General features: G+C 31.5%; 1 protein-coding gene across 5 annotated transcripts in view; it reads right to left on the reverse strand.

The window, feature by feature from the left end:
* LOC115879391 (NPC intracellular cholesterol transporter 1) overlaps nucleotides 1–17,996 on the reverse strand; it is an 81,588-nt gene that overhangs the window by 27,405 nt on the left and 36,187 nt on the right. For 3 of the 5 annotated variants that reach the window (XM_030896210.1, XM_030896207.1, XM_030896208.1), the window contains exons 4-6: nucleotides 14,072–14,296; nucleotides 6,782–6,974; nucleotides 4,897–4,992 (exon numbers count right to left, since the gene is read on the reverse strand). In XM_030896210.1, coding sequence (XP_030752070.1) covers nucleotides 4,897–4,992; nucleotides 6,782–6,974; nucleotides 14,072–14,296 — 514 coding nt within the window. The remainder of the gene's footprint in view (nucleotides 1–4,896; nucleotides 4,993–6,781; nucleotides 6,975–14,071; nucleotides 14,297–17,996) is intronic. The other 2 variants (XM_030896211.1, XM_030896209.1) reach the window with 1 other exon arrangement.

Raw genomic sequence — 17,996 nt, forward strand, 5'->3', positions numbered from 1 at the left:
TTTTCCTAAACACGAAGGATAACAGAATAAATTCGTATAGAAAAATTTACATTTTCCTATACAGGGTATTTTTTATGGCGTCATCAAAATCGGAATATTTAAAATGTTGTATCTCAATTTTTTTAAATGCAACACCCTGTATATTACTTTCCTTTCAGATGTAGAATTAAAAGATGAACATTTTTTGTATTTAAAGTGTTCCCCTAAATTTTTAGCCGTTTTGTGGATAATCGCTTTATTACATTACATATGGGGTTTTCAACGGTAACAAATCTGACAAAGATCATATTAGGCGGCTTTGATAAAAATTTACTGTTGGAAAAGCCATATGTAATATAATACTGCAAATATCTGCGAAACCGTTAAAAATTTAGAAACACTTTAAATACAAAAACTGGTTACTTTTTAATTCTGCATCTGACAAAAAAATGATTTACAGTGTTGCATTTAAAAAAATACCCTGTATAGAATAATGTAAATTTTTCTACGCGGATTTGTTATATTATATTTGTATTGTTATCCTTGCTGTTTAGGAAAATATAGCCAAGTGTTAATAAAGTCATATTCACTCTAGTTTTTAACACTTTTCGGATATGTTTTTAACCAAAGTTTTAGTAAATAAGTAATAGAATGGCAACACCGTAGAGCGATTCAAAGAAAAATAGTGTACTATATGCAGAACTTTATGCCGAATCCGATTATCTACAGAAAAATGGGGGATGCAATTTAAAAAAAAATAAATAAAACCTTATCATATTTTTTGGATACGTCCCTTTATAAACCTTGCAATATATGTTACAACCTAACCAAACCAAACTATTTTCATAATCTTCGACAACAACGACGATATTGGACTTCCTCGCACTAATGGGCCACCCTGTAGGTCCGATTCTATTTAGTTTCGTAGCTACAGGGGGTCAAAGTCTTCATTCTTCTTCTTCTTCAATTTATTATAATTTTCTTCCAAGTAATTTTAGTGATTCGAATTAAATTTTAAGAGTGTTGACAGATTTTCCAACACGTGCATATCATTGGAATATTTCTAAAAAAAGTGTGCGCCACTTTTTTTAGAAATATTTTTTTAGACTTTTTTTCTCCCGTTAGCAAAATTGTGTAGTTCCTTTAATATCAATAAAAATATAAATAAAATAAATATCATATCGATTAAAAGTGGTATCATGATATTTTGTCGATTTCGATCTCTTTGATGAGATAAATACGATTAATATTTAAATTATTTCTTAATCTAATTTATTATTAAATTTTATTAAAATTAATAACACTGATGTTCAGTACTACCTACAGCCAATTCAAAATGATGATATTTAAGATAATTACAAAAGACCTATTTTTTAAGTTTTAACACACTGCAACTTTAAAACTATGACTTTGTTTCATCTTTTTTGATGATGATTTCGATGAAAGAGTATTTATTTAACACTTCGGACATTTATTGACATTCAAATCGACAAAATATCAAAAGACAATTTTTAATTGTCATTAAACGGTCTATAAAATATTGCTAACAAGAGAAAAAAAAGTCAGTGGCGCACACACGTTTTTTTTAGAGAAATATTCCAATGATATGCATATCCCTGGTGAATCCGTCGACACTTTTAAATTAAGACCTTCTATAGCTGTCTCTATGAGACAAGGCAGATATAAAAAATAAATCTTATTATGCTGGGAATCTTCCCACGAGAGATGGCACATGTTTTTTGAAACACCCTGTACTATCCATATGCTAAAATGTTTTTATAATCAATGTCATACTTTGTTAAAAAGCAACTAGTTTATCACAGTTGTGTGGTTTCTGTTTAAGATAAGATATATACAAACTGATATATTTATAATAATGATGGATTCCTAACAGTCCCGCATAGATTCAAACGAAAAAATAGTTGTTAAAACTAGATCTAAATTTGCTGTCAAATGAAGACCCTTTGCCAAAAGATGGTAAAGTCAGTAGAGATAATGTAGAAAAAATACTTTCTTATTAACATGATACAAAAACATCATATAAAAACAGTATATTTTTTCTTCATACCTTAATTTTATTAATAGAAAACAAATAATAAGAAATGAAATATTTAATATAAGAATAATTTATAACTTCCTTTGTATTATTATTTATTTTCAGACTCCACATTCCATTTTTCAATCAAAGTGATTGAAATATTTTAAATTCTAGAAATGATTTGATATAATTCAGCCTTTCAAATTGGTTCCAAACGCAACTTTCTTCATTTTCAGAAATTAATACGTACTTTCCAAGTTTAAGCAGGTCACAGGTGTATTTGCGTTCTACAAATTATTTATCGAAAATCATATCAATATTATTTTCTATTTCGCAAGAGACGGACTTGGTTAAAAAAAACTTACTCTCCAAATGTCAATCAGTTAGTTAAATAATGATTAAATACAGAATGCAGGAAATGAACGCTAGTTAGGATCAAATACAGAGCGATAATTATTTTGCCTAATTATTTTTCAAGTTGGCCTGGCAACAACAAACAAATAAAACCGAAAAGAACGACCGCCAGTAAAATTTAAAACACGGGAAAGTTTGTAAAAACAGTAGAATTATAAAAAAAATAATTACTATTTTTTTTATCACGAGCCATTACCTTGTCCTTGGAGTATGGACTGTAAAAATGCAACCTCATTAATTCACTGTGTTATTTTAAATTGATAATAGCAAAGGAAGTTATAATACCTGTTTTATTATTTATAAATATAATAAACCATAACCAAAAGAATGAAAATGCACACATATATCAATAAGTACAAAGTAACGTTTAACTCAAAGATAATACAAACTATACGGTACGAACACTTATGTATGTCCATTTAATGCATATAACACATTTACAACACGTTAAAGCATACGTTTATACACATACGTAGATAGAGATGATCCGTCTTCAATATTTTTTAGCTGTAAAATTTGTCACTGTACAAGGTGTCCCATTTTATTAGTAAAGATAGGAGGACGCGGTTTGCACAAACGTACCACTTTTATGTCAAACGGAAGATGCCAGTAACGTCGTAAAGTTTTGTCAAACGGATCATACTGTAACCAAAATTTTCATAGCTCTTTTCGTTTATTAGTTACAGGGTTTTTTCTAAAATTTTGCAATTTAGGACAGCCCCTGTATCTCCGTTATTGGAAAAGACATTGAGAAGGTGAAAACTGTTTATGGTAGAACTTTTTACGTAGAATACAGTGACGTAGTCACTTTTTCTACGAAAAAGATATTTTTAAAAATATCAACTAAAGTTATGTTTTTTTAACACCCTGCGTATTTATAAATCATATGACCCGCCTTGCTATGAGCTTCCCAAAAATATATATCGCTCTATATTTATTTTCAATATTTACTGCAATATTTAAAAGATATCATTTTCTTATTAGTAGGCCGTGATAGTTAACAAAAAATCAAAATGGTAAATCAAAATGGTATTTTCTAAAATAATCATAACCTAACATACACATATTAAAATTTTATTTGGGACTATAAAAAAGGTATTTTATTTTTAAACTGTAACCACTGAATCTCTGAATATAGTTTTCTTCATTTTTATAACGGGATGAATTTGCAAATATCTAAAAGCTTGCCTGATAGCATTTTCCAGGTCTTTGACATTGTTGTAGTTGCCACGATATATTTCGTATTTCAAAAATCCCTAAATACAGAAATCGAGAACGAACAAATCCAGGGATCAGGGAGGCCATCGTATGAGTCCATTGGTCTCAATATATTGATTTGGGAGTCATTTAACAAAATTCTAATATTTTTAAAGTTGTGAGGGGTGCCCCATGGTGGTGAAAGTATATTTCATGTAAATTAGCTAAAGGAATATCTAAAAGTTATGGTACGACAGATTTCAAAATTTACAAATAGCGGTACAGAGTTAAGTTTCCTTGATATATAAAGTTTTTATTAGTGGTTCCCAAAATAAAGCAAAAGACACATAGCAGTAAACTTTTAATAATTCTTTAGTTTCTTTTATTATCAATCATGGCCTACTAATAAAAATGATTTTTTAATGAAAACTTTTAAATATTGCAGTAAATACTGAAAATAAATAGAGAGTGACATATATTTTTGAGAAGCTTATGGCAAACCAGATCATAAAATTTATAAATATACAGGGTGTTCCATTTAAGAAAACATAACTTTAGTTCATATCTTCAAAAATATTCTTTTTGTAGAATAACAGACTAAGTTAATGAATTCTACCGTAAAAAGTTCTACAATAAACAGTTTTCACCTTCTTGATACCTTTCACAACAACAAAGATACGGGGGTTGTCCCATATTGCAAAATTTTCAAAACCCTCTGTAGCTCAGAAACGAAGAGGGCTATGAAAATTTTGTTTGCAGCATCTGCCGTTTGACAAAAAAGTGGGACTGGTTTGTGCAAACCGCACCCTTCTCTCGAAAAATAACGGAGATACCGTATGATTTAAACTAAAATGGGACAACCTGTATACAGGATTTTTCAAAGATTTGGAGAGAGAGAATTAAATATTATTTTCTATACTTTTTTTCTGCTATAACTGAAGTGCCACCAAGTTTACAGTATTTAGTAAGTTTGTAATCAAATTTAAATAATAATCATTCTAGTTACTACACAAGTCCTGTTCATATTTACTATACAGTATACAATTTAATAAAACTGTATCCTTGTAGACAGTATTTGTATACATAATATATAATACTGAGTTTGTTATTGATTGATGCGCTTATTTTATGTTAAAGTAACTGTAGTCCAATAATAAATAAGTATGGAATAATATGCCAAATAGGTCAATGTCATGCCGTATCCCACAAAAAAAAAACGGATTCTCTCTGTCTCGACACAATACCAAGCTGACATACACAGACTGTACCTTGACAACACTCGGAGTTAACGTTTTCGTCGTTATTTTCCAATTCAACATCTGACACACCGCGGTCACACTCTGTTTCATCTATTAGCCGAGCGCCTGTCAAATGTCAATGATAATGTCAAATGAGATGCCAATGATATCGCATGAAAAGAAATCAAATAAATAGAACATATAATCAATAGATTCGACATTCAAAAAAAAACTTGACGTTTATAGTTCTTGTATATAAGAAACAGTACTTGAGAAATTAAGTTATGACTATACATTTTACTTGTCAGAAAATTTGCGTAGTTAATCATTATTGTTACATTATATTATCAGTTTATATTATTAATCTTTCACAAGCATACGAGGGTCGCCCTATAAGTAAGAGTAAAAAAAGGTTTCCATGAAAATCTGCCTTGTCGATTCTTAAGTAAAATGACCTCCTGAATCCAAATATGACCTCAGTATTCCTCTATCGCACCCATTTTGGGGAAATACTCCCTAAATCTTGACAAATAAGTTATTATTAGCGAAAATATGAATAAGTTTGTAAAAATCTGAAAATTTTTGGGCTAAAGAATGTTTGCCCGGTTTTTTATTATCATAAAATATGACAAAATTCAAACAAAAGTTCCAAAACTTTATAGCTGTTGATCTATCTTTTAAACGAAATTTGAATTAATCAAAAAATATTAAATTTTAACTTTGAGTTCTTATTAAATAATTTGTCCTATCAATCAATGATACGCTCATGAAATCTATCTTCGGAGCGTTGACTTCAAGAGAAGATTGAGAGATCTTCGAGGCGGAACATCTCGAAAACTACTAATTCTAGGTAAAAAATGATAAAGATCCTTTTTGTAGGTAATTGCATAAGCTGAAAATTTAGGAGCAGTATCAGACAAACACGAGGAACAGTTCCATCAAGACATAACTAAGATGGAGAATATATTTTCAGGGAAGTAGAATGCAAGCATGTGGCGCAGTACTGCAAGTTTTGGGGACGAGAGAGTTATACCTCAGAGTATAAATGGCAAGCAAACGCCAAGTAGAGATATTTTTATTTACCTACTATTGTTTACAGATAAAATAATTCTTTTCACCCTCTTCAAAATAAATTCATGTCCATAATATTATAAAAAAATATAGAGGTGGACTTTAGCGAAAATGGTGGGTGGTAGTCGAAAACGGGAACTATATTTGGATTCAGGACGTATTTGATTAAGGATAAGTTGTTCTAAAACAATATTAATTGGAACTATAACCTCATAGATAATAGCAGTTCCCAACTCATGGACTATACTACTTACATTTATTTGTCTATTTTATTTGAATGTTATGAACTGACACGGAATGAAATGATAGTATTTATTATTAAATGGTTTTAGTACATGAAGAATCCCGTATAATCTTATTTAACATGTGGAGAATAACTAAACAATAAACAAAGGTGTAATTGTTTGTTATTAAAGTTAACAGCAATTGAAATGTGATACATAGTGCGTGGTAACAAAATTAACAAACATTTAATAACAACCGGTGATGTGCTTTAAACAATTATTAAATATTAGACAGTATATGTATAATATATAAAAAATCAGTTTATTGAAATTTATTATAAGCTGTATTTCAATATATATTAATGGTATTTTTTTATTAGTTTTTAATAATCTGTCACTTTTTTTAATAAACTAGGGTTAAAATTATTTGCAATACATTAAGTTATAATCTTGAATATTTTATACATAATAGTTTAATATTAACAAATCCACAGTATCACAGAAAGCACTTGAAAAATATTTTTTTAAACAAAACACACCTTCAAACTTGTAGTAAAAATACATAGCTTAACCAAAAAAAAACAATTTAAAATCAGGACTACACAAATGATAGTACTTACCTAATCCACCCCCAGATGAACAGAAAAATACCGCTAGCAAGAAAAGAACAGATCCAATGACAAAAACTACCGTCATCAAAAAGGCCAAACCATTAAAACCAACTATAACAAAGGGGGCTGGTTTAGGGGGCTGCGGTGGGGGAACAGGACAGCTTGCTTCGCAGTCGACACAACTACAAGCTGGTGTATTGGCCTGAAAATTTTTATATCAGAATTAAGTCCTTATATAAAAAAAATCAGCTTATAATATAAAACACTTTTCTTTAAGAGGCATAATTTTAATTTAAATATAAATTTGAAAAAAAACACCGTCAGTATTACAATTACAAATATATTTTTTTAATGATAGGCCATAGTTTCAATTGTACGATACTACTATTTTTTTATACATTGACTAAAATCACACAATGGTTAACTAGAAAATTTGACGTTTTATGTTCTTTTTTATGATAGTAAAATTAGTCAGCATTTTGTCTGCAATAAAATTCGACATTAGAAAATAATATCACCTAAAAACTAAAAATAATTTTGTTTACAGTTTTTAATATTAAAAACAAAAATAAAACGTCGCATAAAGAATAAGTTAACTAGGTAACATAGATGATAAAAAAATAGATGATCAAAACAACTTAATTCGTGTTAGACAACAACTTAATTCGTATTTGACGCTTGTACAAACAATAACATTGAAACTTAAGTTATCACTATAAAAATACTTATCTGAAAAACGTGTGTGGCTTAAGCATTATATTTTAATATTTTATTGTTAGATTATATTATCTGGTATCTAGTTATAAAATAAATATAAAATTTTATTCTTTTGTTTTCCAATCGTTATAATAACACTGCTTATCTGATGTTGAATTATAAACTTTTGAATTTCAATATTACATACAATCTTTAAAATAATTTGCTGTTTATGTAGTTCTATATTGATAAAAATGAATATAACAACTATATCGGGTGCGTCTCAAAAGTGGCTCACCCCCTATAAGTTTTTTATTTTTTCAGATAAAAAAAACGAAATTTGGTATGTTAGTATATGACATAAATTAGAATTGATTGACGTATTCTAATAATTCTATTAATAGTATTCTAATAATTGTATTGATCGTCTAATTTTTTTAGTGTCTTGTCCTGGCTGGTTAAAAGATGCCCAAATCGTATTTTTAATCATATCTCATTTTTTTCAAATGGAACGAGGGTGGCTCATAGCATATTTGCAAAAAGCATTTTTTACGAATAATTTGATACCACAGACTTGGTATTTCGACTCAAATTATCGCTAGGAACTGCAGGTTACAATTTCAAATAAACCATATGTGAAAATGTCAAAAGTTGACATATGATATGTCATTCCATTCAGGGTGTCATTTTCTATCGAATAAAATAAAAAAATACCGATGGTGCCATTTAAAAATCAAAAGTTGTAGTCATTTCCGGTGAGACCGAAAGTGACCGAAAACAATTAAGTGTGTCAATCAATTCTAATTTATGTCATATACTAACATACCAAATCTCATTGTTTTTTCTGAAAAAATAAAAAAGTTATAGGCGTGAGCCACTTTAGAGACCCACCTGGTATAAAGATTACAAATTCAGCAGAATATAGATTGTTAATATAATTAGCTATAGATTAATGATTATTCATAATAAAAAATAGTTTTCTATTCTGTAATTTATATACCATTAGTATTCATATATCAAATAAACATAAATACTCTAAAGTTTATAATACTACTACTTTTTATGATTTTTTTGAACATTTTAATATCACATAATATGCAAATATATAATTATCTGGATATTAAAATGTAATTTGTGTACGTAGGTATATCATTAAGCCCCATCATACATCAGGTAGGTTTGTCATATGGTAGTGTTTTGTCAAAAAGTAAAGTTTAAAAATTTCGTCCTTTGGCGAAAAATTCACTTTAATTAAAAAAAATGAGAGTAAAAATTAAGTTTTGACCTGAAAATCACAACCACCTCCTTTGTAGTGAATGCGTATGTAGTCATGTGTATCATTTTAAGGACAAGGTTACCATCAGATTTCGATACCATTTAAAAATAGATTATTTTAATCTATCAGATCTTTACAAACAGACAATTTTTTGAAAAAAAAATGCTTTGGAATTTTTAAGAATAAATAATGAAAAGATATAATTTAATAGAAAAATGTTTCAAGTTCAGTTAATTAGCATTGAAGTGAGAGAATTTAAACTCTTTATTCCTTATAAATAAATAAATAAATAGGTGCCCGGTGGCGTAGAGGTACAGGCTCTCGTCTACCAATCTCAACGTAGTGGGTTCAAATCCCACACCCGACATCTCATCAGCCGACTATTTTTATTAAAATAAAAATAGTTTGGGTACCTAGGTCGACTCAGCCTTAAATGAGTACTTGGGATTTACAATCCTGAGGTAATAATAGGCGGTTGAAGCGTAGTGCTAGCCACATTACCTTCCTTGTATACCGAACGGCTCTAGTATGGCAAGCTGTACCTTGCTACTCCCAAGGCGTCAAACGCTATATACGGGAGCTATTATTATTATTCCTCATAAATAATTTCGCAATAAAATAATAGCAAAACTAACCTCTTAAAGTTTATAACTATTATAACTTAAGACAGAATATAGATTGTTACATAGCACAATACACATAGTATTTGACTATTTGATGTATATTTCTTCTCAATCACTTATTATAACGAAATATTAAATCAAAATACATAGTTGTTTAAAAATATTGAGAGAGTTATTATTAGAAATTAAGTCAATTATATTTTTGTGATATTTCGAAGTAAAATTAGCAACTCTAAGCTATTCGCGGATCTCTCCCACCTTCCAAAACCTATAAAAAACAAAAACAGTTTTGCGCTGGCCTTAATCCAGAAACAAGAGCCAGTAAAATGTTGCGCCTGGTCCATGCATCTTCAATAAATAATCAGTTTTATTTTAAAGCTCATTAGAAAGCAACCTTGAACGAGTTTATTTACTCTTCAAAGAAGTTTTTTCTTTATAACGATGAAAACATCCTAAAAGTCGAACACAAATCGAATTTGCTTTGTTCTGAAATGATAAACTTGTTAAGTCATGGCTCAAAATAAGAACATTCTTTGAATTTACTAGACTTCCTTCACTGTATAACAATTCCGATTAGTGAAGGTCAAGTTCAACTTATCAAAACTCTAATTATTTAATTATTTATTCCAACTGCTCTTAAAAAGAAAAAAAATTGTGTGTGCTCTATGTGCGTATATTTAAAGTGAAACTTCTTACTAACAGCTATTAAATTGAAGGATTTGAAGGATATGTTTGAAAACGTGTAATTTGAAACGTTGAAAAAGTAATAAATTTAAAATTATTAATAAATAATTTGATTCACTTTCACAAAATTTGTATTAAAATGTCTGTCCGTCTGAGGACCCTAATCGGGTACCTCTATCCACGTGCCGAGTTTGGTTCCAATCGAACCATAATTAAGAGAAAAATCATGATGATTTCGTCCATTTAGAGACATCGGTTCGAAACGTCCAGGGCGTTATCCTGTAGCCCGTCCCCAATTATGCCGAAATCGACCCACATTTTTCTCCAATATCAAATCCTTAGTCCCACTCTGATAAAGATATAAACGAAACGTCGTATCCAATTTCGCAGTGTGGGACCGTATGCACCGTCGCGTCGGTCGCATAGACTACCCACCAAATTTGTTCGCGATCGGACGACATCAACTTTTGACGTTCCTTAACCCTCAACTGGCGTGGTGAATTTTTGTAACTCTTATGGCGTGCTGGGGTCTGACGGACCCCATTTTTTTTTCATTTTAAAATACATGATGAAGAAATTTTATAAAAAGCTTGTTATTTTAACACTGTTTACAATATATTCAAACTTGTGAACAAACAATTTCATTAGTTTTCAACAAATTAATAAGAACGGACACAAAATTAAAGTAAAACGCATTTTTTAAGAATTTTTGACAACAGAAGTATAACTTGGCTAAGAAACCCATAGAAATTAAAAACATATATATTTTATGATTTTACCGTATTATTAAAAGTACAAACAACTGAAATGTGAAGCTAAAGTAATAAACATAAATTATTTGCAACAAAACTGCAAACCTTGAATGTACGTAACTTTTTCGAATACAGTTCATGGTAATATAGGATCTGCATTTGCCGCATATGGATCGTGCACATTTGATTCATGAGATTTTTGTTTTTTTGTCATTTCTTCATTGACATATGGTTGCCATATACCACATCTCTTTCTTTTCTAGTATTGATTATTCAATTTTCTATCATTTTAAGGACAAGGTTACCATCAGATTTCGATACCATTTAAAAATAGATTATTTTAATCTATCAGAATCAAATAAAATAATAGCAAAACTAACCTCTTAAAGTTATAATAGTTATAGACAGAATATAGATTGTTACATAGCACAATACACATAGTATTTGACTATTTGATGTATATTTCTTCTCAATCACTTATGATAACGAAATATTAAATCAAAATACATAGTTGTTTAAAAATATTGAGAGAGTTATTATTAGAAATTAAGTCAATTATATTTTTGTGATATTTCGAAGTAAAATTAGCAACTCTAAGCTCTCCCACCTTCCAAAACCTATAAAAAACAAAAACAGTTTTGCGCTGGCCTTAATCCAGAAACAAGAGCCAGTAAAATGTTGCGCCTGGTCCATGCATCTTCAATAAATAATCAGTTTTATTTTAAAGCTCATTAGAAAGCAACCTTGAACGAGTTTATTTACTCTTCAAAGAAGTTTTTTCTTTATAACAATGAAAACATCCTAAAAGTCGAACACAAATCGAATTTGCTTTGTTCTGAAATGAACAAAGTGAGATAAACTTGTTAAGTCATGGCTCAAAATAAGAACATTCTTTGAATTTACTAGACTTCCTTCACTGTATAAGAATTCTGATTAGTGAAGGTCAAGTTCAACTTATCAAAACTCTAATTATTTAATTATTTATTCCAACTGCTCTTAAAAAGAAAAAAAATTGTGTGTGCACTATGTGCGTATATTTAAAGTGAAACTTCATACTAACAGGTATTAAATTGAAGGATTTGAGGGATATGTTATATATACGTGTAATTTGAAACGTTGAAAAAGTAATAAATTTAAAACTATTAATAAATAATTTGATTCACTTTCACAAAATTTGTATTAAAATGTCTGTCCGTCTGAGGACCCTAATCGGATACCTTTGTCCACGTGCCGAGTTTGGTTCCAATCGAACCATAATTAAGAGAAAAATCATGATGATTTCGTCCATTTAGAGACATCGATCGGTTCGAAACGTCCAGGGCGTTATCCTGTAGCCCGTACCCAATTATGCCGAAATCGACCCACATTTTTCTCCAATATTAAATTCTTAGTTCCACTCTGATAAAGATGTAAACGAAACGCCACATCCAACTTTGCAGTGTGGAACCGTATGCACCGTCGGCGTCGGTCACATAGCCTACCCACCAAATTTGGTCGCGATCGGACGAAATCAACTTTTGACTTTCCTTACGTTAAAACTAACTGTCACAGTGACACGTGTCGTACACGGCCAAGTTGGCCTTGGCCCAATCTATCGGCATACAAAAATTCATTTAAATCGGAGGATTTTTTCGCCATTGATGATGGGGTTTCATAGTGCACGAAACGTCGTCAAAATATCACGAAAATATGGGGATCTTCGAGCTCCATCTACATTCCGAGTTGCAGTCCCCTAGCCCACATAGAGCCCGAGCTGCGACGCTCCAAAGACCAATCTCAACTTCCTCATTGGCTTACTCCTTTTTCGATCGTTACCACTTTTGTGACGCGTGTCATGACGCTAGCTCGTGCGTCGCGGCCTTGAATTTTTACTCCCATCGCAAGTAAAGAAGTTTTTCACTTCAAAAACTTATTTAAAAAGTTTCAGTTTCAAAAACAGGAACATAAAATTCACTTTTAACCCCCCCCCCTTATCTGCATCGTATTCGCGCAGTTTTTAAGTGGAAGAATTAGAAAGAAATATATTGCGCATATGCGATACCATAAATGTGTATTTTATTGCCTGTCTATTAATTTTTGTCAAATAGGGGGATCCTTGCGAATAAGCATACTTATTGTTGTATTGAAAAAAAAAATATCTCCGGAATTAAAAAAAACCAATTTAATGCAGCAGGTTTGTTCTCCTAAATTTTTTTGACGGTGTATTGATCCACCATAAAACGCACTCGACTTATTTGCTACGCACATTAATCTTTGTTTTTTTTTTCGATCATACGCCGTCATACGGTACTTTGATAACGGCGATTTTCAAAATGTAATTATTTTTTTATAAAAAAAAGCAAAGAGAAAAAAATGTTTTTCCCTCCAGACCTACCACTCGTTAAAATACTTGCACATATACACGGACGGCAACGACTGGCTGTGGGTCGATTTTCATGTGTAAGAAGAGTTAGTCAATTCGTTCAGTACAATAACATGTACTGAACAAAGTGAGATAAGCAAGTATTTTCTCAAGAGTATGAAATAAAACCCCTCGTTAAGAGTCTATTACGCTGTACAGGGTCGCTCTCAGGGTTCGGGTAAAGCGAGTTCCGCAACTGCCGCCACACGGAAGGAAATATATATTATAATTCAGAAATCTGCCTAAGCCTTAGCCCGATCCTGTCGTGTTAAGCCACTCCCAAAATTCCAAACACACGTGCTTTGATTAAGGCTTGATTAAGGTTTGCAGAGCTTCAACATTTGCCATAAAATAGCGATCAATTTGTTACAAAACCATATAAATTATAATATCACTGTAATCACAAAACTTCAATCTATGTCCGTATTGTAACGGAATGTTAAATTGATGTCTTTATTTTCGAGAAAATTTAGTCCAAACATAAGGAATATTTTGTTGATGTTCGACCATCAAAAATCTTAAAAATAAAGAAGTTGTCTAAAAATGTGCTACAATACGGATATAGTATAATCCTTTATCTTTAATTTCCCTCTTCATTTGTATAAAAATACCTAGCCAGTTTTACATAAAACATTAAATGCCGAACGCTTATTTTGCCACTTTTTCGGACTAGTGAAATGGACTCTTAAGTGGTTATGTAATTTTTCTGTCGCACTGTAACGCATTTTTCTGTCTCCAACTTATAAAAGTCACCATAGCAATTCACTCCTAGATATTGTAATACCGACACAAAACTCTAGGTTGCCGACCGTGTATAGAATATTATGTATATTTACATATTAAGATACCAAAAATAGAAATACTTACGTCCAATCCTTTATTACACGGTGTGATATCCAAATTCAGGGGGGTGTAATTTCCCACTTTGCTACTAGTCGAATTGATGTAATTAATTTGGAATGGAACAAAAGGATTATTCTTCTCGTCCGCCGTACCCATATATTCGAACCAACGATTCGCGGAGCACCTCAGAGCACCCCAATTTCCACACATGAGATCCATAGCCAGTTGGCCGGTAGAGGGTACAGAGACCTGTAAATGATATTTAATAATAGAATATCAATAGATTCTCCCACACAACTCGTAATCCAAAGATACAAGACACTGGTAATACTTAAGTATTGAAAAAATGTTGCCCGTGTTCCTGCGACAGCACAGCCTATTAATTAGACAGCCAGTTGACTGCACTGGTGTTTGAGTAGTCGCGCTTAAGGGAGTGCAGAATTCGACTTATGACAAAAGATAAGCGAATATCTAGGTAGGTATACAAAATAAATTCCAAGTAAATAATTGAGAGTCGATTAGCTGTCTAATAAATAGGTAGCGGTGGTGATTGGAGTAATAAGAAGGATGCGCAACCTTAAGGGCGATTTCGTACCACAAAACCTGTCCGAGATGTAGCTGGCGATACCGTAGCCGCTAGTCAAACTGTCCGAGATTTAATTTAACTCAGCGCCGCTGTGCGCTGAGATAAAGAATACACAACGGATAAAGAATACTGTACCGTAGTTCTGCTTTCAGACAACAGTCGACACAGTGGGCAGATGCCGGAGACAGTGTTGCCAGAACTACGGATTAATCCGTAGATTTACGGATTTTTGGGTAGAGTACATTAATAATACGGATTTTCTATCACTAAACAATTTAATATAAATATGATTAAACAAAGAACGGCGTCAGAGTTGGCTTGGAAATGCAGATCTCTGTTATTTCATATGTAAAATATTATGGTAAATGTCAATAGTCGTCATTTCCAAGCCAACTAAACGATTTTTTCGATAATACGAAATATTCAGTACATAGAAAAGAATTTTTATTTTTGTTGTTTATCCTATGTTTAACACAAATAAATTTTCAATACATAAACGCGGATTTTTCATCCAAAGATATTTTCGTCAAACATATTCCAGATATTACACATTTTAATACGGCAATACTGTCGCTTTCAGTTCCACACCGTCTTCGATATGCTTTCGCTAGCCGAATTAGAGGAAATAGGTGTTTTTTAAGAACGAGTAGAGGCTCCACCTTACAGCACTTGAGACGTAAAGGATAATCAAATCAGCCTGGTCACAAATGTGCCCATTAGGTTGCGTATCTTCCCAATTCTTTCAATCAACGGTTGTGGCAAGAGCTATACATATTCAACACTATCGAATAATACGTTTCAAATAATAATAATAAACAGCATTCTTTTCAAATTAAATTTTTAAAAATTAATAAAAAGTCATATGTACAAGGTGGGTCAATTTGGACGCTTTTAAAGGGAAACACCCTTTTCTATAAAAGATAGACAAAAACTAATATCGGTGTCTAGAGCTCAATTTTCATCAAAAACATGATGGTGAAAACCGCACATCGATATCTGTTACCGTTTCGGAGTTACGGGATGTTTTTCAAAAATGTTTAACTTTTTTGATATGGAAAATTTTGTATTTTTGTAAAAACATTTCAAAGCACCTTTTTACGTAGAATTTAATGGTTTAAGTATAATTTTTTAAAGTTAATAATTTAAGAGTTATTGACAGAAAAATTGATTTTTTATTTGGGACACCCTGTATATTTTTAATTAACTCAAAAGAACTTAAAATTTCCTTTTTAAAAATATAGCACACATGCTATTTTGTTATAATCCCCTTCGAAGTACAGAATTTTTAAAAATTCACCACTTTTAACTAGTAGGCTTTGGACCCCTTATTGATGATCTGCCCCTAATGGAACTCGAAAACATATTTTTCCAGCAAGACGAGACACCGCCTCAGAACGCTGAAGTTATGAGCAAATTTTTTGCAGCCAATTTAGAGAATAATTGAATAGCTAACCAAGATCCCAGCCGTTGGCCGTCGAAGCCGCCGAACTTAGTGCCTATGGAACTAATCCTATGGATATCTTTGCGGAAGAATAAAGGTTCTTATTTTGAAATTGTCCGTATAATCTAGACAAGAATTAGAAGTGCTTAGCGGTTATGTGAGAGTATCTTTCACTCCCAGAGTTAATAAATTCCGCGAGAAACGTTCAAAAACGGCCCCGTCTATCCATAACAGAAGACGGTCGATATGTCGAACGCCTGTAGCAAAATCTCATGTCTTGGTTTGCTATTTATTTTTATTGTTGTGTGCTATATTTTTGGAAAGATAATTTTAAATTATTTTTAATAAATTAAAAATATACAAGGTGTCCCATATAAAAAATCAAATTTTCTGTTGATAATTCTTAAATTATTAATTTAAAAAAATATATATTTAAACCATTAAATTCTACGTAAAAAGGTGATTTGGAAATGTTTTCATAAAAATACAAATTTTTCCATCGCAAAAAAGTTAGAACGATTTGTTTAAAATGCACATTTTTGAAAAACACCCCATAAGTCCGAAACGGTAACAGATATAGATGCACGGTTTTCAGCATCATGTTTTTGACAAAAATTGAGCTCCAGACACCGATAGTAGTTTTTGTCTATCTCCTATAGAAAAGGGTGTTTCCCTTTAAAAGCGTCTAATTTGGTCCACCCTGTACAGCGACTAGGTCGTTATAAATCCGTGCTCTGCATTTGAATGTGTATAAAAAAAAATGTATGTCAAATTAGTGAAATAAAAAATGTAGTTATTAGAAGACAGTCGATATGGGCGATGTGAAAAAGAAATATAATTAGGCAGACAAAACACTAAAATTTTAATTTTTTTGTATGGCATAACAATTTTAGTAATTACTGTTTGTTGATATACAAAGAGTTTTATTATTGTGTTTTTAAGAAGAAAACACATTTGAGGAAATTTACGAGCATGCCCAATAACATAAAAATACTTTTGACATGTCGTGACTGTTGACATGAAATTTAAGTAGTGTACAAAAATAGAATAGTATACCATGCGATTTATTTAAAACAACAAAAATGCAAATACTTATAATTTATGTAAAGGTGCGTACAGGCTTGACGAGACGAGCACGAGACGAGAGCAAGACAAGAACAAGACGAGCGAGAGACCAACGCGAGATGGCTTTCCTCCATTTTTTGAGAGACGCTCGAGTCATGCAAGCCTATGTATATAGCATGCACCGATATCTCGCAGTCGAGAGAGCCTACCACAACTACGTCCAGACGGTCCCGTGTGATTTCTTTGATCGAAAAAGCGACAGGCGACGGATAGCATCGAGGTCCCGTGGGTTGTTAGGCGAGGCTCTCGCGAAACTCGTCCACACTTAGCAAATTTGGAATGTCTCGCGCTCGTCTCGTCAAGCTGTACGCACCTTAAAAATTCAAATTTACAAAAATATCTTCAAACAATGTATAATCTCAGTTGAATAGTTTAATGCACGTATGTTCTCTGTAAATGGTAATCTATGTTATGGATAAATATTTTGATTTTCTTTATTTATGATTTGTATCTATTTTAGAATTAAAGAATAGTACAAAAATTATTTTTTTTAAAAGGATAAAAATAGTACATTTCTTGGAAGTCTGCATATAAATCAAACCTTTTAATCAGAGTCCTACATCTATATTTTGGAACTTCATGTTGAAAATCAGCCTTTTGTACATTTATAACTAGTCTTAACATTCTATCTATTGCTCAGTCGACTTCGATAGTTTTTGAGACTTCGTACACATACAGACAATCAGAGCACCAGCCTTGATAGATTTTATAAACGTATTAGAGCTCAGAACTTATTAAATAAGGTAAGCGAATAGTAGGTCTCTAAAGATGATCTAAGTGGACTGATTATTTAATGA

The sequence above is a fragment of the Sitophilus oryzae genome, unplaced genomic scaffold (assembly GCF_002938485.1).
Source record: "Sitophilus oryzae breed Bouriz unplaced genomic scaffold, Soryzae_2.0 scaffold_1576_pilon_pilon, whole genome shotgun sequence".
NCBI lineage: Eukaryota > Metazoa > Arthropoda > Insecta > Coleoptera > Curculionidae > Sitophilus > Sitophilus oryzae.